This window comes from Colletotrichum spaethianum, assembly GCF_022836535.1.
Source record: "Colletotrichum spaethianum MAFF 239500 DNA, contig31, whole genome shotgun sequence".
NCBI classification, from domain to species: domain Eukaryota; kingdom Fungi; phylum Ascomycota; class Sordariomycetes; order Glomerellales; family Glomerellaceae; genus Colletotrichum; species Colletotrichum spaethianum.
Window position 1 is genome coordinate 231763 of NW_026054801.1, and position 23140 is coordinate 254902.

At 52.6% G+C, this 23140-nt stretch overlaps 6 protein-coding genes across 6 annotated transcripts; 3 read left to right on the forward strand and 3 right to left on the reverse strand.

Annotated features, from left to right (window-relative positions):
* Nucleotides 1-4236: 4236 nt before the first annotated feature.
* Nucleotides 4237-5054, forward strand: ColSpa_09878 (Fe-regulated protein 8; the record flags this gene model as incomplete). The annotated part of the gene is made up of 2 exons (XM_049276090.1): nt 4237-4290; nt 4548-5054. The coding sequence occupies 2 exons, from the start codon at nt 4237-4239 to the stop codon at nt 5052-5054; spliced, it is 561 nt and encodes a 186-aa protein (XP_049132047.1).
* A 1102-nt stretch (nt 5055-6156) lies between these two features.
* ColSpa_09879 (NmrA-like family domain-containing protein 1) lies at nt 6157-7236 on the forward strand (the record flags this gene model as incomplete). The annotated part of the gene is made up of 1 exon (XM_049276091.1): nt 6157-7236. One exon carries the CDS (start codon nt 6157-6159, stop codon nt 7234-7236), a length of 1080 nt encoding a protein of 359 aa, XP_049132048.1.
* A 2719-nt stretch (nt 7237-9955) lies between these two features.
* Nucleotides 9956-10969, reverse strand: ColSpa_09880 (uncharacterized protein; the record flags this gene model as incomplete). Its single annotated transcript, XM_049276092.1, has 3 exons — nt 9956-10566; nt 10625-10902; nt 10950-10969. The coding sequence occupies 3 exons, from the start codon at nt 10967-10969 to the stop codon at nt 9956-9958; spliced, it is 909 nt and encodes a 302-aa protein (XP_049132049.1).
* Nucleotides 10970-11430: 461 nt separating this feature from the next.
* On the reverse strand, nt 11431-12581 carry ColSpa_09881 (uncharacterized protein; the record flags this gene model as incomplete). The annotated part of the gene is made up of 2 exons (XM_049276093.1): nt 11431-11569; nt 11602-12581. The coding sequence occupies 2 exons, from the start codon at nt 12579-12581 to the stop codon at nt 11431-11433; spliced, it is 1119 nt and encodes a 372-aa protein (XP_049132050.1).
* A 2255-nt stretch (nt 12582-14836) lies between these two features.
* Nucleotides 14837-16773, reverse strand: ColSpa_09882 (amino-acid permease inda1; the record flags this gene model as incomplete). Its single annotated transcript, XM_049276094.1, has 4 exons — nt 14837-15094; nt 15154-16274; nt 16333-16390; nt 16480-16773. The coding sequence occupies 4 exons, from the start codon at nt 16771-16773 to the stop codon at nt 14837-14839; spliced, it is 1731 nt and encodes a 576-aa protein (XP_049132051.1).
* Nucleotides 16774-22278: 5505 nt separating this feature from the next.
* ColSpa_09883 (uncharacterized protein) lies at nt 22279-22742 on the forward strand (the record flags this gene model as incomplete). Its single annotated transcript, XM_049276095.1, has 2 exons — nt 22279-22703; nt 22730-22742. 2 exons carry the CDS (start codon nt 22279-22281, stop codon nt 22740-22742), a joined length of 438 nt encoding a protein of 145 aa, XP_049132052.1.
* Nucleotides 22743-23140: the final 398 nt, after the last annotated feature.

Consider the following 23140-nt stretch of genomic DNA (forward strand, 5'->3'; position numbering starts at 1 on the left):
TCGCGATGGTAGAGAATGGGTGGTCATAACGCAGACGTGAACCGGTATGGGACCTGGAAATTATCTTCGTTCATATCTGTATGCAAGATCTACTGAATTGCAATCCGCTTCTTTACAAGCTAGCAAATTGAATTTAGAAACTATATACATTTTAGCAATAGGACAACTGATACCATTTTGTTGCGGTGAAGCCAGCACCGGTCTGCCCATACAAGCTCAGCACTTGGCTGGCAGCACAGCAGCACATCTGTAGCAGGCTAGGAAATAGCTATGGGGTTAGTTTTAAACAACTGCAAGCTTTCTGCGTCATAATCATAAATACCGCTAATTTCAGCAAGAGGGGATAGTTTCGCAATTTGAAATTCATCTCATCTGTGAATGGCGGATCGGTTTCGTTCGATTTGCCTTCCGAGGCGGATGGTGTACACAGTACTGTGTCAGCTGCGATATATTGTGGCTCTTTAGTAGTATGTTGTCGTCTAGACGCTGTTCGAATGTCGGAAGAAGCCCATAAATGAGTCTGTATCACATTATAGACAATATACTGTTCAGTTAATTCCTTCCAACGCACATGTTATTGAGGATTCGATATGGCATCTAGTGCTTTGTTCCAATGAATAATTCGAATGGACTTCTAAGACTGAACAAGTTGTCATGTTTCTGATAGATCGTACATCTATGATCTATAGTGTCCGTTGTCCTACATGATATGGTTTACTTGCATGGCGTTCTGCCTGCAGAACCGAAGAATAGTCCAGCCGAAAAGGTACTTCATGAGTTCGTGGCACACATATGAAGATTGAGAAGAAACTATTCCCATTCAATGCCACAGAAGACCTCGGTAACAATCTTCTGCCCCTTCTGGACGGGGCCCTGACTTCTTGCATAGCGTGATGGTGTAGTCCTACTGATCGTGGATGAAGCCTATGACATGGCCCCTGACAATTACCAGACGCCAAGATAAGCTTTCAGGAATTTGAAAGTGTTTGAAATGAATTCCAAACGCTTTCAGAGGATCAAATACGTTTCTGACGACGAAGCTGCTGATTTGGCTACCAGAGGTCTTTGGGAGTGTCTACTGCCATGCCTACTCAAGATCAAAACTCCGCAACATTACAGCAGAACAAATCGTGTTTTAGTTGCAAGCTTTCCCCATGCTAATTTTTGGTTTTTCTTTAGAGTTCACCTTCTACTGAAAGCCATGTTCTTGTCATTCTATCGATATAACATAAACAAGTCGTCAGCCCTGGAGGCCACCGAATCTGTATGCCCAAACGCTTTCACTGTATCCGTTGCCTCCTCTACCGAAATTGACTGATCCTCTACAGCTTCCGAAATGTACTCGATTGCATCTGTATGGTCCTCCATCTGATCTGTTTGACCTTCCAGGGGACTCCAGAACCGATCCTCTATGATTGCCTCGACTAGCTCTGGGGCCTTTTCCCACTGCATGAAAACAAAGTCTTTTGCTCCAATGTCAATCAATCGCCTCTCATCCCATATCACATAGCCACATCGCCTCAATGACTCTGGTACATAGGCCCCATAGGCATTCGAGTACGTTTCGTTCCAGAGCAGAACCCATCCAAGTGGTGGCGTATTGGGCGGCACTACATCACCAGTAAATGCCAGTGTATCCCTCCTTTGCTCAGCCCTGTCTCTTGAGTTAGGGAAGCTATTGGAAAGATCACGCCTGTCATCTTGCGCGATTATACTCAGAGCCATTTTTAAAGATGCATCCTTTTGTTGCTGCGGGGTGAGAGCGCGCGCCATTTTGGCCACTAGCAAGTCGTGATCGCTAATCTTGAATAGACGTACGGCAGCTTGCAGGCCTCGTGAAATGATGCCCTCCATCCAATCTGTTGGGAAGGTAATGTCAGCGGTTTTTGATGAGGGGTTTTTTTTTGAGGGTTCAGAACTACCATTCCCTTCTGCTTCAAGACAGAATGATCCCTCTGGATTGAGGACCCCATCAGGTTGCCTGAATTTTTTTGTTTGCTGGATCGAGATCAGCCTCGATATCGTTGAATATATCCGCGTACTTTTGTCTGAAGAATAAACCGATGCATCCAATAGCCTCGACTTCCCAGGGATCAAACAGGCAGCAAAAATATTCGTTGATCATGTTAAGGCGGAAGCCACCTGCGTGCCTGCCCCTATTCTTACCGAAGAGGTGATGGAAGGTTTCGTACCGATAAAGGGCCCGGAACAGGCGTATCTCCTCACTTCTACTTAGAGTAGTAATCTGATGGCGTTGAAATTCTGGAGCCTCTGCCGTCTCTGCTATGTTTGTTCCCGATGAGGTAGCAAATCTGAGATTGGCAACCGCCATACGCTATAAAGATGAGCGAGTGGTCGAACGACAGAATTATGAAATCCCGCCATCCAGCGTATATCACCATTCCTCGGGTCATCTATATTTGGAGATTTTGCCGAGCCCGAGAGACAGAGCCCATACTGGTAGAGAATCGAGGCGACTTTACCGTCCCCTCTGGGACTTCCAAGTATTCCCACACGAGACATCAAGTTGACATGGGCATCGATGTAGAAACCATCGAGTTCACGACCCAGGCATATGCGGAGAATTGTGTTGCGATGTTCTCGATATTGGGCGTGAAGAACAGGCGACGCGTGAACTACGGACTGTAATGTCGGTAGGTCGGGCATCCACGAGAGCACTTCGAATCTTAGTTCGGCCGGTAGACTCTCAAGATGTGAGGTGGATAGGTGATTCTCAAGTAGCCGTCTTGTTCTCTCTGAGGACTCATCGTCCGTCCCATCGTGACTTGGAGGGTCGGAGCCGTTCGTATAGGTGGGGCTGTTGGCGGTGTCGCTTCTTCGTTCCTTTGGCGGTTCTACGTGGTTCATCTTCATGGGCACTTCATTGCCGTTCTGACGCAGTACATCGTCGCGCCCCATCGTTCCCGAAGCAAGCAGAAATATTACAGTTTGATGATCGATAAAGTGAACCAACTCGGGGAGAGTAGGATATTGTTGAAGACGGTTGATTATGGAGCTGCGGGCCGGCGGCTACCTCAACCAAATACCTAAAGGATGTCGCTATCCTGCCTGGCCAATAACCGCAGCAAACTTGAATTCCGCAGCTGTCACCAACACCGCAGGCGCAGTCGAGAGTTAAGACGCGCTTACACGCCCCCCGTTCTCTTACATGTTTCCTGTTGTCAATTTGCTTGTGATTCGCACACGATTTTAAGCGCTCAAGGTCGTCGGAAGTGGTCCCCGTTGGAGATGTGACCTAGTGCAGTTTAGATCCCATAATTGCCTTGTGGTCAACATCGGTATGTGATACATGACCGAATTTTCGCGTCATGCACAAGAAATCAAGCGCTGTTCCGCTTATCATGGCTTAAGATTTAAGGTCCAATAGTCCTGTCAAGTTAAGCGCTGCATAGCCACAGAAACATGGCCTCTCAACATAGAACTACACATTGGACGGACAGGCAACGGTTCTCTACCAACACCTGAGAGGCACGGTGCAGATGGAGTTTCTTCACTTTTTTTGGTGTAGAGTTGACTCATTGAGCAACAGCATTAATACAATCTGTAAAGAACGAGTCGCAACACGGTTGCTTGACCGCCACATACCAGTAATACTAATCCTGTCATCGCGAGCGGCCTGTACTCATACGTACCATGATCATCATTCATTTTGTATTTCCGACCTTTCGACAACTATTAGATCATTGCGTCTTGCAAGACGCCTTGAAGACAACAGCTTCTACTGGCAGTGTGAACGAATTGAATTGGATATGCTTTCGCTCGTAATTCTGAGTAGTAAGAAATACTCAACATTGAAACCTGACCTGACTCGTCAGGAGGGACTTATTTGTGGCAACCCGGATATGTCGGACCATCATGAACCAATCGGTGCAGTTTTAACTGTGCTCGCCGAGGGTTTAACGCCGAGCTCTACAACGTCAATAGGGGATCCAGATTGCACCAGCTACAACACCTTACCTCGGAGATATTTTTTACTGTAGCTATGCATGTTTCCTTATCAGCGCAGCCGATAAGGCTCGCTTTTACGTTCTGATTTCGTTGTGCAACCGCTTTTTAGTTTGTTGCCAGAGCTTAGACTCTGTCTCCGTTCAGTATCTCCATGTCCGAGTAACTCCGAGCAGACAGTTAGCTTAACCTTCTATTTCATGGCCTCGTCAAAACCCATCTTCTTCATTGACACTTTAACCATCTCTATCTGTTCAGTCATTGGATATCATGCTTCAACCACTCAAAAATGTTGTCATTCTCGGCGGCTCTTACGTCGGACTTGTATGTGCTGCCATTACCTGCTTTGATCAGTACAATCGCTAACGTTGTATGTGTAGGCTGCTGCTAAAGAGCTAGCAGCTGCACTACCGGCATCTCATCGTGTAAGACTGTTTTGAGTAAAATACACGGTAGACGTTGTTAACACTCAGCCACAGATCTTACTCGTTGAACCGCACAGCCATTTCCACCACCTTTTTGCATTTGTGAGTCGTGAGAAAGTCCCGAGCTATACTTGAGAGACAACTCATTCTTCTTAGCCTCGCTTCTCCGTTGTACCGAAGCATGAGCACAAGGCTTTTATCCCATATTCCGCAGCTTTCGCGGGATCACCCAACTCGTCACGCCACCAAGTTATCCAGGCCCGCGCCAACTCCCTCCGCCGTAACAGCGTTGTACTTGACCGAGACTGGCAGGGGTCAGCCGAAATCTCATATGATTACCTCGTCGTCACAACGGGCACTGAGCTACCGGCGCCCGGCACTATGCAACATGACGACAAATCGTCTTCGGTCCAGTATCTTAGATCGTATCAGGAATCCGTCATCAAAGCCTCGTCGATCGTCATAGTCGGAGGTGGTGCCGTAGGTGTTCAGATGGCGACCGATCTGAAGGAGTTCTACCCGGACAAGGAGATTACTCTTGTGCATTCTCGCGAGCATCTGATGCCTTTGTATCACAGCAAGCTGGACGAAATCGTCAAGTCTCGCTTCAGTGAGTTGGGTGTCAAGTCAGTAGATTATATCATGCCTGTGGTGCAATGCTGACCTTCGAGGTTACAGACTCGTCACTGGAACGCGCGCCGTAGTCCCTTCTGGCAGCCTCGTTCGAGATGATGCGCAGATTGCCGTGAAGCTCACAGATGGTCGCGAACTCATGACCGACCTCGTCATTCCCGCAACGGGTCAAACAGCCAACAGCAGGTTTATCCAGACTCTGGAGCCGAGCGACGGCGCTCCTTTGCTAAACCCATCCAACGGATTTATAAAAGTACGGCCTACGCTTCAGTTCAAGGATCCGGCGTACCCCAATTTATTTGCTGCTGGTGACATCGCCGATACCGGAGCACACAAAGCTGCCCGTCCTGGTGCTGTGCAAGCGCAGGTGGTGGCCCAGAATATTGTCGCTTTGGTTGAGGGTCGGGAGCCCGTTGAGACACTCACAATCAGCCCTCCGGCGATCCATCTCTCTTTGGGACTGGTAAGAACCCCTCAACATCTTATCGTCAGACGATGCTGACTTGCACGTGTTTGCCCCTTTCCAGACAAAAAACATGGTCTTTAGAAACCCCAATGTTGCAGCTGGGGAGACAGAGCCCACCGTCATCATGCGAGATGAGTAAGTCATTGTTGTTTGGATGCACGTAAGATTATCAGCTGATGATTATCCAGCGGTAAAGAGGATATGAATATCGATAGCGTATGGGAACGTCGGGGCATCAAAGTTGCAAACCCGAAAGAGTATCATTTGTAAGACATTGAGAGAAAATAGAATTGTGCATAGTGCCTAGATTCAGAAGTAGATGTCTGACCGCAGCCACCACTTATTGCCATGCTTACAGCATTGACATGAATGATTACTGATCAGAAATTGTGCACTATGATCACTAATCACGACCTGGTTACGAAGCCTTCGTGTTACCTGACGAAGACGTTCAGTAATCTGGATAACACATGTAAGTTGTGTTTCGATCAACATGGTGCGATATTGGAGGCACAAAAGAAATAGTACATAAGGGCGGTACTCGGTTCCTAAGTTGCGCTCAAGTCATAACATCACATAAATGCGCTTTTCACAAACTGCACTACAAAGCATCAATACCATCATCTCAAAGCATCACCGAGCGCATATAAAATAAAACTTTCAATCATGAACACTCGCCGAATTTTTGTCATTGGCGCTACTGGTGCTCAAGGCCTGCCCGTATGTCGTGGGCTCACCAAGGAAGGCGGGTACAGCCTGCGCGTTCTCACGCGTGATTCAACGTCTGCTCGGGCACAGCAACTTGCCAAACTCGGAGACGTTGAGTTTGTTGAGGGAACATTTGCCAACGAGGCCGACCTACGCAAGGGGTTTGCTGGGTGCTGGGGCGCCTTTATCAACATCGATGGTTTCAACTGCGGCGAGAAGACGGAAATCTACTGGACCATCCGCTGCTATGAGCTCGCCGTTGAGCTTGGAATCAAGTTCTTTGTGTTCGGCAATCTCGACTACGGTTACAAAAAGAGCGGCTATGATCCGAAGTTTCGATGCGGGCACTACGATGCCAAAGGCCGCATGGCGGAGTGGATGTTGCAACAGAGAAAGACCAACAACATGGGTGTTGCGATTTTTACCACAGGGCCATACATCGAGATGACAATCTCGTCGAAAACACTTATGACCCCGCGAGTTGAGAACGGGATTGTTACTTGGAGAGCCCCGCTCGGTGATGGCGCGGTTCCACATGTCGCTCTTGATGATTGCGAGCACTATGTCCGTTGGCTTTTCGACCACCCTCAGAAGTCTGACGGAATGGATCTGGAGGTTGCCATCGATCATATTCACTACGCCGATCTAGCCGCAGCGTTTCAAAAGGTCACAGGCAAACCTGCTCAGTACATCGACACTCCCACGAACGTCTATTTTGATCACATCCCGCTCTCCCAACAACCCGCTGGGTACAACGCTGACCCGGCGGACCCAGCAACGATGTCGTTCAAGGACAACTTCTCCGGTTTCTGGAACTTGTGGTCCCACTCTGCAGGCAACAAGGGGGTCATCAAGCGGGACTACGCGTTCTTGGACGAGATCCACCCGAATAGGATCAAGACCGCGGAGGAGTTCTTCAGGAGGGCAGAAGAGAAGAGGCGAGCTGGCGGTCTTGGTAGTATTTTCGAATCCATTCAAGGCGACGACTTGCCTTCAATCTTGAAACTCAGCGAAGACAACAGAAGCGGGAGGTTGTAATCAGTTGTAGTCGGTCGGGCTAGAGGATACACCAACGGGCACGGTTCTTTCCAATAAGGATGCTGACTACTGCAAGGCGTGGGAGTTTGAGCCATTCAACTAAGGCTCGATATCGTTCTTTAATTACAGTCGTTTAACATTAATTCAAGAAACACTCTAGACGTTACATCACTATGAAACAGTTATGAGTGCATTGAGTTTGACAGCTAACCATGTCAGAAGTTTGGGGATACCTTACCATTGTCCGGCAGTAGCAATCAAAGAACACTGTGGCACCTTAGTTGTAATACCAAAACCTCGAGGAGATGCCTGTGACTGCTTGGTCAACTCAATGTTCTCCAACCTTGTCCATTGTAGAGAAACGGCGAGCCGTCTAGTATTTCTTATTCATGAGAACAAACTCAGACGGCTTCAAATTGAACATCCGAAGTCACCTTCATCCACTGACCATGTTTTCGTTCGAATGCTATCATCCTGTGACTCACGGATCCGTTTTAAAACGACCATCACGACATTTTGTCTTGACATGCTGAATCTTGGTTTTCGTTGTTGGCACCTTACGATGAGCTCAATGCTTATGCACGGGGCTTGTATGCAATGTTCCACAGGCAGCTGAGGCCTATTTCTGGTTCTTAGAACCGTTTTTTTACACTTAAGAAAGGGATGTAAGGTCGGTATATGACCTGCCAACGAGTGGTGGAGGTTGTTACAGGGCATTGACATCAACGGAGCCTAGGACGAAGTTACATCTTGCCATATGCATTAGTAACATTTGACTCTGTGTTAAGACACTGACAAGAACATCAACACTTTTCAAAACACTACAAGAATATTAAGGCTATGGATGTCTATAATTGTTGGTGTTACAAGCTCATGTCCAAAGAAGGCATTCGGGGAGTTATGTCCATCACGCGAGATACGGTGTAACCTCTTTCTCCACCCAGCCCCAATACTTCTTCCCAAGATCCGCTTCCACAAGATCCGCTCGGGCAGAAGCAAGCCGACCAAATGGCACAACTACAAATTCAGTCAGGAACTAACAGATGTCATTGAGTCGGATGTTCGAGTGATACTTACCCCAGCCTCCGTTGTTCGCTCCGGTGATGTCGGGACTAAGACCGGTGAACAGCTCAGTGTATGCACCATTCTTTGGTTCGCGCGCGATGAGTTTCTACCTCATGATGAAGTCCGTTAGCAACTGACCAGAGGTTTGGCGGTTGTTTGATTCGTCGAACATGACCTACCGCAAGGGCTTTCTGATACCATGGCATTGTACGTTGCAGGTCCGTCATGTATACACCGGGGTCCACACTCTGATTTTCATTGTAAGCGTGATCGAATTCTCCCAAAAGAGTGGACTTTGCCTACCATGCTGATGATGCCCTCATCGGTTGTCCGTCTAGCGAATTCGGCCGCAATCAAAACATTGCCCGCCTTGCTTCTCGCGTACTTTGTCCACGGGCTCTCGTCCTTTGCGTAGTCCATGTTGTTGAAATCGATCGCGGGCTTAGGAGCCATGGACGCGGTGCCCGATGACAGCCAGACCACTCGAACGGAATCTCTCGGCGCGGCTTTGGCCGTGGCAGATAGCACCGGGTGAAGGAAGTGGGTGAAGAGGAACGGCGCTAGTACATTGACGCCGAGTTGAAGTTCGTAGCCCTGGGCTGTCTTGGATCCTTGAGGCGGGGTCATTACGCCTGCATTATTCCAGAGGACATCAAGGCGGCTCTCCTTCTGGAGGAAATTTTGCGCAGACTGCTTGATGGTCGTGAGGTCGTTGAGATCCAGATGCAGATATTCGCAGTGCCCTTTGGATTGCGGGTACAAGGTTTTCATCTCGTTGATCACAGCCATGGTTTTCGTCTCGGACCGTGCTGCGAGGTACACCTTGGCATTTCTCGAGTAGAGGATCTTTGCGAGCTCCTTACCCAAACCACTTGAGCTACCGGTGACGATGAAGACCTATGAGGTGTGAGATGTGAGATACATCCGATAGCGGAAAATATGTTTACCTTGGTGCTCTGATCCGGCAAGGTTTCCTCGGTAAGGGTAGCCTTCGGAGGGAAAGCGTTTTTTAATGCGGCACTCATTATGTTGGGATTCTAATATTGCTGTACTTCTTGCACTGTGATAAAGGATCATATTCGCAGATGTTGTGATTTCTAGCTTTTATATAGATAGCCAACGAACCAATCTACGGTCTGCGGCACAAGTTGTGAGCATTACGAATGCAGCCCCAGCCATCATGACAGCAGAGGTGTGGTTTGGGTCAACGTAAGCATTGGCTGCAAAGTGGCTTGGACAAACCAGGCAGACGAGCGCGTGGCGTCCAACAGGAGAAAACCCAAGACATGCACGGGTGAGATTGTTTTCCGAATCCGAAAGGAACTGGCGCAGTCAGCACAAGCAGTGTGCCCTTAAGTCGCGGCTTTAGGATTAAATGGCTAGCGTACCTCCGAAGTCTCACCCTCCGGAATTCCACGTCGGATTACGGAGATGGGGGGGCACTACACCGCCGACATTTCACGCTGTGCCATTTCGGGTTAATGGAATCACACTCTTGAAATGCTGTACGACCGGAGTCCGGGCTACAACTTCATTCACGAATCATGCATGGTGAGGCATAGAGGAAAAATGGCTTGAGGCCAGGAAAGGCCTCCAGGGTATCATGTGCAACAACTAGCTGCTGTCATAGCTTGGCGCAAATCGATGTCGTAACTCACGGGACGTAACCAAGAGATTCAGTGTCCCTCATATGGCCCCGACTGTTCTGATAGCCTTCTAATCCATAGTAAAGCAAGTTGTTTTGCTGCCCATTAAGTAGTTCCATGCCTGGCTGAATCGTGGCAGGCTGCTGGGTATCGAATGCCTGCGCGAATCCAAAACCAAGATTCGGCTCCTTGAACTGCTGCTGCTGTTCAGGAAAAGGTATATCAGAGAGGAAATTGAAGTCAAAGTCTGGGATGGCGTGGTCGCTAAAGATCTCCAAGGGGTCGGGGATCTCCGGCGTCGTGCCGCTAGTCGTCATGGTTGATGGCGACATGTCAGTTGCCGAGAAGGTAGAACCGTCCGTCTGGTGACTTGATACATCGACACTAATTGGATCTTGCACCCCGCGCTCCTGCCTTTCGAGCTGTTGATAGCCCTTGAAGAGCGTCAGTTGGAGGTTCCGGGCGATATCGATCACTTTCTGCTTCATCCCTTCCTCGACGAAACTGAGCTCGCGCTCAACTTCTTTTTCGAGTTGCCGGCGGACCAAGGGCGGGAGCTCGCGACGGAGGTAATCTTCATAGCCTCCCAAACTTGTATCGGCATCTTCCGCGTTGTAGTCTGCCCTTGTCAGTACTTCCAGCCCCATGTATCAAGCGAGGGCACGGTCCCGACTTACACGGTGACGGGATCTCCCTTTCTCTCACGTCTGGGAACAGGATGCTGTACACTTGCGTCCACTTCTCGGCCTCAGTGAGATCCTTTGCGGACGTCTTCTTGCGCGAGCGGAGCCTCTTCTCCTGGTCTTGAGTGAGACCATCAAGCACCTCCGGCTCGCGGACCTCACAGGCGTCTGCAGAGCGAGCGTGTGCCTGAAGATCTGCCTGGGTCTCGAATGGCTGAGAACAGCGTGGGCACAAGTATTTAGGGAGCGAATGCTTGCGGTAGATGTGTTCCCTGGGAGATGGTTAGCGTCTTGTTTGATGGTATGATAGGATAGTGACGTGCTTGATGCGATGGACATGATCCCAACCTGGCCCGCAACACGGGCGTTGGGTTTTGTACTTTCGAGGGTTATGTTTGAAGAATGGGCAAGCGAGTTTCGCGCCGTTTTCTCTGTCTTCATGAACCTTGGACAGCTTTGCCCGAGGTGGGTTGTTTCCATCCTCATCGCTATCCTCGTCCCCTTCCTCTTTGTTTTCATCTGCTGACCTCCCATGCTTATCGGGCCTCTTCCTGCCTCGCCGTGCAGAGAGCCCCGAAGTTTGTACTCCCCTTCCCTGAAAACTACGGGCACTTCGTTGCTTTGGCTGCGGAGCCGCTGCTGCCACTACATGAGGAGCTGATGATACTCTGTATGGTACTCCCAATTGGAGGTTCGCTGGTGGAGCTAGGAGGGAAGAGGGCGGGGCAGCCCTCAATGCGTTGGGGACCAAGGGCTGGTTCATGGAAAGCTGAGGGATCACACCGACCTTTTGTCCCTGCTCAGGGATGCGACTCTGTGCTCCTGGTGCTGGTAGTAACGGCGGCGGCGGCGGCGGCGGCGGCAGCGATGGTACTAACGAGGCCGATCTGAAGACCGCATCGGTTCGACGACTTGGCGGCGGGGCGTAAGACATAGACTCTATGCGACTTTTTACAGAATAGGCCATATACCTAGGCATAGATACTGGAGCGACAGAAGCCGGACACTCGTCCACGTCGCTCACATCGTCCTCGCTGGCGGAACCCCGGGAAGCAACCATCATCAGTTGTGACTCTGACTCGGGCGACTCATCTTCTCTCTTGACCTTCAGCTTCGTGTCCAGCCAGTTCATGAACGTTGACATGACCCTGTCGACCATGATCCTCTGGTAATCTTTAGAAGGATCCTCGATTTCTTGATGTACCTCATTTTCCACGCCAGGAGAGCTGTCGTCAAAGTCTTCTCCGCTCATGGGCTTTGAGATAGATGAGTGGGATGCTTTCACCAGACTTGGTGAAGGCTTTCCGGATGAGCCAAAGGGATCAATCGATTCTTTTGCCTTGAGTTCCATTGAAATCTCTGATGAGAGTTGGCGTTTATGCATTCCGAAGCCAAACCCTTTCAGAACCTGGGGCTCGGAGCCACGGTATTTCCCTTCTGCTTCTGCGTTGAAGAGAGCGCCTGGCGAAATCGCAGCAGTGGCATCGGCTAACTCGTCACTCCGGGGTGCACTTCTGGGTACCGTCTTCATCTTCATCTTCTTCCTCTTCGTGGGAAGTTGCGCCGATGAAGGCGTTTCGGGGGCGTCTGGGTGGAGGTCCGTTGAAGGAAGCTGAACGGGGTGACGGCCGTCGCTCTGGCCCTGAACTGCAGACCCCGGATCCTTCTTCAGAGGCAACTCGTCTTTATCGTCATCTTGCCGCCCTGAAAAAGGTCTGCTAAGAAACCGTGGGAGACGGGCTCTGGCTCGAAGCCGGTTCGGAGGCGGTTCGAACCGAGTCGTTACGAAACTCTCCTCTTCTTGCTGGGCTTCACCAGTGCCCACATGGGCATCGGCCTCCTCGACATCTACTGAGCGTGGCGAACCGTCGTTGCTTCGAGTGTTCCCATCGGGTGAACCCGCATTCCCGGAGACGGGCCCCTCCCCCTTTTCTGGTGGCTGTGGGCTCATGTTCGCCAGCGGGGTCTAGTGGGGCCGATTGAAAGCCTGGGTGAGGATATGGCGACGTCGCAAAGTAACCCAGATGCTGGACGAGAGAATGGTTATTCAGGTTCCTTTACGCAACCTGTTTGCAGTGAGATGCCCGAGGCTTCAGGTACGACAATAAATGGAGGTGATGGATGTGGGTTGATGTCGACATGGGACAGGCGGCTTTTGATGATGGATCGAGCGTCGAGAGTTTTGCGCCGCGGCGCAAAACTCGGGGCGCACTGCGGCTGACAGGACCCCACTTGGCCGAGCACGGATCTCCACTTTACATTCCCGGCGTAGAAGCGGCCGCGGTGCTTGGCTGCCTGGCCCCCAAATACCAAATTGCAAAAGATTGGGGGTATCATCATGAGATCTGATCCGAGAAGTTTGTAAATCTACAAGTTTGTATCTACGGAAAGAGACGTTCATAGTTCTTGGAGAAGGGGAACTTGAGACCATCTCAAGAAATTTCAAACCCTGTGCCAGGCTTTTCACTGCCGCGGCTATGTATACACGCGCCTTTCTTACCCCATAAATCTCTATTGGCAAAACGTGAAGACAGAGTATCTGCAGCGATGACTCTTTGCGCAGTGCGGCAACAAGTATCGTGGGCCATCGCCTGCGTTGGCGTGATGGAACATAAAGCGATTGTGACTGTGACCAGGCCTTGACTTAAAATAGACAGTTGTCATAAGCGCAACGTTTATGAAAGACGACAGCTTGCGGATACCTGATCCTATATCCGAGTGCCCCTTGTATGCAGGCAAATGGCACATGAACACGCATATTACAATGTCTGGAGGGCTGGAGGGCCGGGGCAGTAGGTGGAGAGCTGTACCATGAAAGAGCTCGAGATAGGACTCTTCACAGGATTCTTTGGCAGGACCGCCCTAGTCGGACTGCAAACCGATAATGAATAATGGATTGTGTGGGTGTGATAGAGGGAGTAAGTGAGAAGTAAATAAAGAGCACAATGGTGAGAGTTTCCCTTGCACAACAGAAGAGGAAATCTGGAGCGGGACTTGGGGGATGGTATAAGGTACCCTGTACCTTACCTATACCCTAGATAGTAGATATGACAGCTGTAAGCGGGGCATTTGTGTGGAGAATCGGGGTCGAAGGGCGCCGGAAAATGACATTGTCGCGCCCCCAATCACTTGCAGGGCGTTCTTGTCACCCTGTCACGCCAACTGAGGGTCGTCTTAAAGGCGAGGAAGGAACCACCTCCCGATCACGGGAGAGACGGAGGGAAAGATACAAGAAGCAACACCACCTTCCACCCTAAACACAATGAAAACCTGTTGACGGTTCTTTCCCTTTACCGAATCATTCTCGGCCCGGAGACACGTGACCCCGTTCGACTCCACGGACGGCGTGGGAACCTTGAAGGGTGCATCTCCGGTTGTCATCCGTCACTGGCGAGGCCATCTCCCACTAGCAACACTTACACCTCAACACCAGGATACCACCGGTGTTCATCGCCGCCGTTGCCAACGATACCGACACCGCCAGTGGACGACGTCCTTTGCAGGGAGCCCCCGACCTGGAACGATTCGAAGCTCTGCCCCGGCAATCTTGGCGACTTGGGTCCCTATCTTCCGCAAACGCAATCTACAGCTATCACCGCCGACGATGCCCTGCCACCTGCTGTTCTGGGCTGGTCGCCCTTATCTTGACGCCAGTCACCCAAGACACTTCAAGAAAACCTCCGGGCATTCTATTCGACGAAGCCCTGGTCCCCCAAGAACAATCGCTCATTAAGTGCTGGATGACCTGTGCAATCACCGCTATCGGCCTGCGCCACCATCCCAGGGTTTCTTCCCTCATAGGTGCCCAGGCTCCCATAGGGCCTTGGCATTCATGGTTACCAGCAAGAAAGAAGTATAACATGCTATCGCTCCTCCTAACGCCTCTCTCTTCGCCGTCCTCCGTGTCAGCGGACACACATGTTAAACGGGTAGCGCAAAACACATTGATCAGCAGCAGCCTTCAGAAATCATCATGCACACGCATCGTCTTGTTACTCCAGCCAGGTATGTTGTCTGTGAAAGCACTCGTGGTATCTTGATTTTGCTAACTATCAGAATGAATCAACTCATTCCAAGAGGCACGTCGCCGATCGGTGGACGCCTCGGTATTACAATGTACATGAACGGACGAAAAAAAGCCTCGCTGCACGCTCTTTCCAAGCGCAGAAATGGCCATGTTTTGTCTCCATTTCTCTCCAGCTCCAATTACCAAATGTAGTTGATGTAACGCCTCCACTTGGGCATCGCCGCAAGACGCGCGCGGTATGCGTGGATCTCGTCCCAGTCAAGCTCACGTCGGCCAGTGTCGACGTCCATTTGCGCCGTGCGAAGCCAGCCGGTGCGCTTCCAGAGGAAGCCACCAAGCCAGAAAAGCATGACAACAGGGAGAGCAAGGTACGACTTGAAGAAGCCTTCAGCGCCGTTCAGCTTATCCGTGCCGGGAGGGGCAATCGCAGTGTAGAACTGTATCGTCTTGTTAGCATTTCATTCTCAAGTCTTGATCAGCGACAAAATATGCATACCTGAGCAACAAGGACGACGAAGCACAAGAAGAGGCCAATCCAGGAGCCGACAGTGCCGCCGATCGCCTTGAAAGGAATCTCGTCGGTAGTGTGGCCGTGGTACGCCCAGGCCTTGCGGAAGCGGATGTGCGCCAGGCAGATAGATCCCCATGTGAAGACAGCCGCCAAACCCGAAAGAGCCTGCAACCAATCGAACACAACAGGTCCGCTAGCGCTGAGGTTGACATACGCCAACGGTCCGAAGATGAGAATGGCTGCGACGGACGCCAGGGGACGTCCGGAGCGGTCGATGTAAGTGAAGATCTTGGGGGCATATCCTTGCTGGGCCAAGGCAGTAAGGGTACGCGATCCACCATACACACCCGACACACCAATCGACAGGACGGACACGAGGATGACAACGTTCATGAAGTGGTCGAAACCCTTGAGACCGGCGTACTTGCCAACAAGCACGAAGGGGGAGGCCTTGGTGTCAGAGTACGAGGACTCGGAGAGCAAAGAAGGGTCGTCGGACGGGATCAGCAGACCGACAAAGAAGAGACCCAGGATGTAGAACAGCGAAATACGCCAGAACACCTGCTTGATGGCGCCGGGGAGCGACTTGACGGGGTTCTTGGCCTCAGCTGCGGCCAAACCGACCAGCTCGGTACCGGAGAAGGAAAAGGCCGCCGTGACGAAGACGGAGCAGAAGCCCTTGAAGCCGTTGCGGAAGGCGCCGGGGTCATACCACAGCTTGGCGCCCGAGTACTCGCTGTATCTGCCGCTCTCCGGTCCACCGCCGAGCACAAGGACAAGGGCGATGATCATGAAGACGACCGTAGCCCCAAGCTTGATGCAAGACGACCAGAACTCCTCCTCGGCGTACCCAATGGAACCGAAAATGTTGATGACGAGGATGGCGAAGAGGAAGATGGAGATCCAAGCGGCGACACTGATTTCCTTGTTCCAATATTGGACAACAAGACCGCAGACTGTCAACTCGAGCGGAAGCACAATAGCCCATTGGAAGACATAGTTCCAGCCCATGGCGAAACCCCAGGAAGGATCGATGAAGCGAGTGGAATAGGTGTAGAAACCACCAGAGACGGGATACATGCAAGCGAGTTCACCGAGGGCGTACACTTTTCTCCATGTCAGCCACTGTATGCTCGTCACCAAGAACGACTTCGCAACACTTACCGACGTTGAACATCATGATACCCACGAGAAGGAAGTCGATGAAGAGGGAACCGGGACCCTGCGCCGGGTTAGCAAAGACACTCGGACGAATACGGCGACGAATACGGCGACGAAAGCGGCATTGCCTCCGCCAACGGCGGTACTTACACCCTTGCTCAGAGCACCACCGGAACCGACGAAGAAACCAGCACCGATGGAGCCACCGATGGCAATCATGTGAAGATGGCGAGTGCTCATGGAACGGTCGAGCTCGACGATACCAAGGCCATATTCGCGCTTCTTGAACGAAGTCAGGTTCAAGCCGGCGCGAGTCGCCCAGGACTCCTCGCTAATGGCGCCACGAACGGGCTCGCCACTGCCAGAATCGTAGCCAGGAGGGCCGCTGATGGCCTTCTCGTCGGCCTCAACCTTGGTGGGGATAGCCCCTTCTTGAGCAGCCATGGTGATGGTGTGCAACTTCCGTAAAGGACAGGAAGTAAGACTCAAGACCTATGAGGGGTGTGGACAGACTACAGATGCCTGTTTCGAAAGATTGATTGTGGGAGCTCGACCCGGAAAGGAATGAGAAAGGACGGAGAGGGATGCCGAACCAACTCTGGCCAGATGAGACGGGGAAGGGAAGAGCTTTATGAAGGAAACGCCGATCGAGACAGGAACAGGAGCGCAAGAACTAAGGGTTCTTGTCAATGGCGGCAGGCGGGTCCAGTCATGCACGGAAGACCACTAGGTTGCGCTTCGTTGACGAAGGATAATTACACACAAAAGGAGTAGGAAGAGGTGAGGGTCCAGGACTGGAACTATGTTGGGTTGGTCTATCCGGCTTTGCCCCCCTCTCTCGACGGGTGGAATACGCTGATCTTGGCAAGGACAGGCTCCGTGGCAGGCAACCCTGGACTGCAACCCCCCGTTTCCTGTCGCATACGATTGGGGTGGGATGGGGGCGATTTGGCTTTCGGTCGTGCTTCGATACGTACCGTTTCCTAAGGCAAGCCGACGGGAACGAGCGAAGGCTAACAGGCTAACCCAATGTCGAGTCTGGGTAGGAGTGTGGCCGGGCTGCCCGTGGACAGCTTACCGGTATGCATCATACACCAACCAAAAGCCCAAAGACGAGTACAAACCCATATTCGGCCGAAAAGAGCCGCTGCGCGGTCGCAGTCGCAACAGATGGAGTACGGCAACACAAGTGCCCCTGGGGGCAACGAGGAGGGAACCACAGTAATGGGTAGTCAAGCTGCTCTCCAGGTTCTCCACCGAGAAGCGCGCCCCGTCCAGGCGATTGCACATCTGAGAGTCGAGTTCCAGATAGCGAGATCAGCGCTGGTTGGCCAATGGTCATGGTGTCACTTGAAGCCGTTAGCAAATGGCTCCGAATTGTCGCCGCCCCTCCTTCCCGCCCAATGCTCGCTCCCTTCCCAGCGTTATCTAAGGATCCATTCACCCTCCTCCCCTCGAACCGGTGGGTGGGACCGGAGCGCAAGTGGAGTGAAGAGCACGAGTCCTTGGGAATTAGGACCGGGTCTGGGTCGGTGAGGGGGAGAAAAAAAATAGGACCAGCCAGAGGTCCAAGTCCGCGACACTGGAGACGAGCCCAGATACGCTAAGCTGGGATGAATCGCTGACACATGGGCAGCCTGCGCGTCTCAGTCAGTGTCGTTGAGTCTAATTCGTGTCGACGTCGAAGAGGCTTTACTGGGAAGGGAAATGTTGCCAGCAAGCCACACGAAGGACGTTTCGCTCGACTTCTGGCTAGGGTTGCAGTGGCTCTTTGGAGGCTACTGCTCGGCACGGCACTGACGGAAGCTCTGCGTCGCCAAGCATTGCACTCCGACCTACTCAACGTTGGCTGTCGCTCCCGCAGGCAACTGGCTGGTCTATACATTGGTATGCACCTGTGTGGGTGGACCAAGGCGGAGGGGCTGATCTTGGCCGCCCCAGGTTTCCCCTTTCACCCTCGCAGACCCCCGACGTCGTGCGTGCAGAAGCTGGACAAGGCAGGGGGCGATACCCAAGGTACAGCCAGCAACTGTATACACGCGCTCACAGCTTCGGGCTCGAGGCTTCTAGCACACCCGCGCTAGCTTTTGTACCAGTGCTGTCGCGTGATGGCCTGTAAATCATCCGCTACGTCAACCCCGCGCAGGACAGCGTCTTGGCTTTTTTCTTCTACTTCCGGATGGGACCGTTTCTTGGACACTCCCCGATCCTCTGGTTGGCTCTATTCATCTTCCCGTTTACTGGTTCCACCGTCACGAGCTGTAAGGGACATTGACGTTGGCATCTACAGACCGAAGGTCCGTCAGACGCTGCTTTTGTTTCCACCACTGGAACTTGGAATGGCAGCAGGGGGGCTTATGGGAAATTGGGTCTCACCCCCCTGTCGGAGGTCTCTAGGCGTTGCCATTCCCCCATGCAGAACACGACACCGTCGCGTCCTCGCCGGTGTAGGCCCTATCACGGGAGTGTCGGTTGCCACGTCTGCACACGAATTGCGGTCTCAGTCGACGCGCACCCATGGCTCAACTGCAACCAACAACCAACAGCCAACAGTGGCCCTGCTGAAATCCCCGACTAGGCGGCGTGGTATTGCGCTCGACATTCCTGCGCGATAAGCCGTTGGTGACAGCATTTGATTATGACGTCTCGTGGAGTGAACCGATCTGACAGGTAGCCATGAGATAAGAGCTGGACGGCTCATCCCATTTGCCAACTTCGTTTCGAACGAGCCATCAATGCGCCAGCTTCACTTAGCGTGCGTTGCCAATGGCGCTCCCGGTACCGCGGCATCGAGGGATCCAATCACTACACCTTTGAACAATGGCTATTCGGTAGCAAAGTGCCTCTAGTTACCGATACCTTCTTCTGCTTGGCCGCCACAGAAACAGCCTGGAGGCAACTGGTTTGGCATGCATATCCCAGCGTCATAGCCTCATCGGCCCAGATCAAGACGTTCTGTTGGACCTTCTAGCGTCCTTCCATCAGCCCCTCACTCCTAATCTCACGCTTCCCTCTTCTATCTTCATCTTGATTCGCTAAGCTGACGGCGATCCGTGTGCCTCTGAGACTTCCGTGAGTCGCATCCCAAAGTCAGTGTAAAGTCATGCGCCCCCTTATCTATACTTCCGATATCAGACGGATGGACGCTCGAGACGGAACGCTTATCTGCACTGCTTTCTCCAGAGGCGCAGAGACACCACATTCATGCGGATCCCTTGGGGGGGATGGATCATTGGGCTGCTGCCGTGCCCACAATACGCCCATGTCCCGGCAGCCGAGGGAGTGAGTGCCCCGGTTTAATTGGGGTGAACTCGGGGAAACACCCAAGAGCGTACCTTATTCCAGCTTTGCCCAGGACAAGTGCGTGTCGGTCAGGGGGGAGGAGCTGACGAGGATGAGACCGTCAGCGCGAATTTATGTCCAGTCCTAGGCAGCTCTATGGTTCGCCATGCACTGGGATGCTGAATGCGTCTCGGTGCGGAGCCGGAGCGTTACACGACTCAGTCGTGCCGGTGAGAGTAACCGGCCTAGATCGGTTACGAGATGGTCTTGTACGAGGATGTCCCTGGCAGGATGCAGCGCTGATGGATTGGTCGGCTCACCTTTCAAAGCTACCGCATGGCGGCAATTTTGGACAGTGTCGAGATTGGTCAAGCATGTATCTTCAGAGGCGGCATTATAGACTCCTGAGTCTTTCATCAAAAGGAAGGATTCTTCTCTCATCGTCGTCCAGCTAAGACTGGGAATCTTTGCACAGCCCGCCTCCGGTTACAGCGCCAACGCGGCCGAGCGAGTATCCTCCATCTCCGGAAGGCAGGCAACCAAGAAACAACTCATGTTGGCGGCGCGGCAGTAGTAGATGCCCCGTACCCAAGATTGCTTGGAGGAGCAATCACTCTAAGCGGCTAAAGCCCCCTCCGGATTCCTTGGCCGGATCGGCCAGTACCTCCTCATCTGCGCTGCAGTAACGGCATATCAACGGCGCGACGGGAGAAGGATCACATCCCGCCGGTGGATCTACGTTGGGCGTTGCTAGGAATGCGCGGGATGCCGAAGAATCCGACAATGTCGCTGCTAATTAACAAACGTGTCATCGCACGTAAAGGCCAAAGTTCTTTACATTGCAATGGTGCCTGGCGACGCCCGTTTTCCAAAACACTACCCTCCGACGCGCAACTGTGGAGAGATTGGTAGGCCTAGACGGTCCAATGCAGCGTGATGGATTTGATTAGCATCCTCTGGGGAAGCTTGGTAAGGCCCTCATTCGTGCGCAAGACGATTCTCGTACGTAATGGCTTTCGTTAGGCGGTGGTCTCAGCTCTCGCTTCTTATCTCTCCCGACCTCGCGGTGTGGATGGGATGAGGGTCTCCTGGGATCGGACTGTCCGAGTTCTTGTTTTTGTGGGATCCGAGGACCCGCTTCGAATATTAGCCTGTTGAGCAATCTCACCGCGACTGCGCTTTACATAGAATTGATATCGGTATCAGTAATGTGTTCGTGGACGACCCATCCGTCCTGGTTCCTATCAATAACTGATCGACATCCGACGAGAAAGACGGACCCGACTTGTAACGAGTAGAATATCAACGACTCGCGCAAGACAGCAGCAAATATCATGAGTTTCTATCCCACCTAAGCAGCCATTGTTTGGCAAAGCACTTGATATCCGCTGACCGCCTAGTACGTTCGCTTTGTGAGGGGGTCGGCCAAGATGTTGTTGGCTTTTTCTGCGTCGGCAACATCAACAGCTGAAAGACAGGCGCTGCAAGGCGGCCGGGTCGGAGATATTTGTACATGCGCCAAGGCAGTTCCGTTCGGATCGCCAAGTCTCTTCAGCCATCGAAGCTGAAGACAAGGCGACCGTGGTCCTTGGCGACAGCGGCCCTGTCCTGCTAAGGCTGCCGGCAGGAAGCCAACTGTTGGCGGAAGAGGAATGCCGCTGCCGCTCCCAGTCGCCGAAGGCTTGGGCTTAGGCTTAGCCGTTTAATGATCGCCATGGCATGGCCAAGGGCTGCTGCACTGATAAGGCGATGCCGTCTTGGGGCTACGGTTCGTGCCCCAAGGCTGAACGCCCGCAGCTAGTAGCGGGAGAACGGCGTGGCCGGCGCAGCTCCTGGCGTTCCGATCGATTTGGTAGGATGGCGGCGGCTTCTTATCTTTTCGGTGTTCGCCCTTCCCGCCCGCCCGCCCACGACCAGAGGCCCTGGACAAGTGGTCTGGCACTGCAACCGAAGCCCTACAAGGCGGCGGGCAGGCCGCAGGAAACCGGCCACGCGGAGCTTGATCTGCTGCCGAGATGCAGGCGATGCATTCTGGCGGGCAGACGAAGCGTGCTGGTCCTGGTTGTCGCGGGCCGGGACATCTCCGGCATCCGCCAGTCTCGATGCTGCCCTCCTCTCTCAGACGTGCGCAGCTGGCTAGAGCCACGGAACTGTCTGTCTTTGTCATCATTCGTGAACGTGCCAATGAGACTCCAAAGCTGGCTACGAAGAATTCCTGTTGTCGCTGTGCCGCTTGCAAGAAACAAGCCACACTGAATATGCAGCCATGGTCCGTCAACCAGCCCTCGTTTGGGCTTGGCGTCAGATCGATTACGAGTCTCCTTTTGGAGCCCTCTTTCAGCTCAGCTGCTTGCCGTCAACCATATCAACATGCGACCGACGTTGTTCATCCCCAGTTCCCTAAATGCCGTCCTTCCAAGCCCTTAAATCCATTTCCCCGCGAATCCACGTCTCATAAGCTCCATCCATTACTTGATCGAAACGCTTAACGGGCATCTCATTACGTACGGTCTTTTGGGGGGCCGACCCGGCATCCCCACACCGAGTCTCCATCGCCCACGCCGCACGCCACGCGAGAAGGCTCCATTTCCCCGCGATCTGCATTTCACAAGCCCGACGCTTGCCGCGAACCATTTTTTACGTACTGGAAAAAAAGCGTTTGAAAATATGGATCCGTCGAGGAAAGGTGAGGCGCCGGCGGCAAAGGTCCCTGATTCCACCGCGCGTGACGTCCAGCGACAGCCCATTCCCGTCGATGGGGAGGAGGACGACCAGGGACACCAGCAGTGGCGGCAGCCGGACGAAGCGCCTCCGCCGTATGAGCCGTCTTCGACCGGCACCGCCGCATCTACCCCGTCATCCTCGTCTCGACCTTCTGCTCGCGAATCGGGTGACGTGGACGACCCGCGGAGCTCACGCAGTAGCTTGGCAGACGATGATAAGGCCGGACTGCTCGCAGGGAAACGAGGGCGAAGGCGCGGTGCCCGGGAGGAGGGGTACCTGCTGGAACCGCGGCCTAGGTTGTCACGGGAGCGGGAGGACAGCGAGGAGTATACGTGGGTGTATCCCGAGATGCTGGCGGCGGAAGAGAGGTGGGAGAGTATGAAGGACACGCCAGGTTGCTGTTTTAGCGACAGCGGCGGGTGCTGCTTCTCCAGTAGCGGAGGGTGTTGTTTCTCCAGCAGGGAAGGGTGTTGTTTCTCCAGCAGGGAAGGGTGTTGTTTCTCGGATCGCGGCGGCGGTTGTTGTTCTGATACTGAGGGGTGCTGCTTCTCGAGCAATAAAGCGTGTTGCTGTAGTGTGCCCCGGCAGAAGGCAAGCGATGGGATTCGTTGTCCTTTATTTTTTGTTTTTTGTTGGTGTCTGCATTGACTCCATGATGCCAGGTCTATAGGCGACGACGGGGATGTGCGTCGTTTTTGTCCCCTTTTTTCCTTTCTTTTTTCTTGATCGTCTTGCAATTAGACTCGATAAATCATAGGCCTACCCGGCGTGAACTACCTGTCACACAAACAGCAGTGATCTCTTC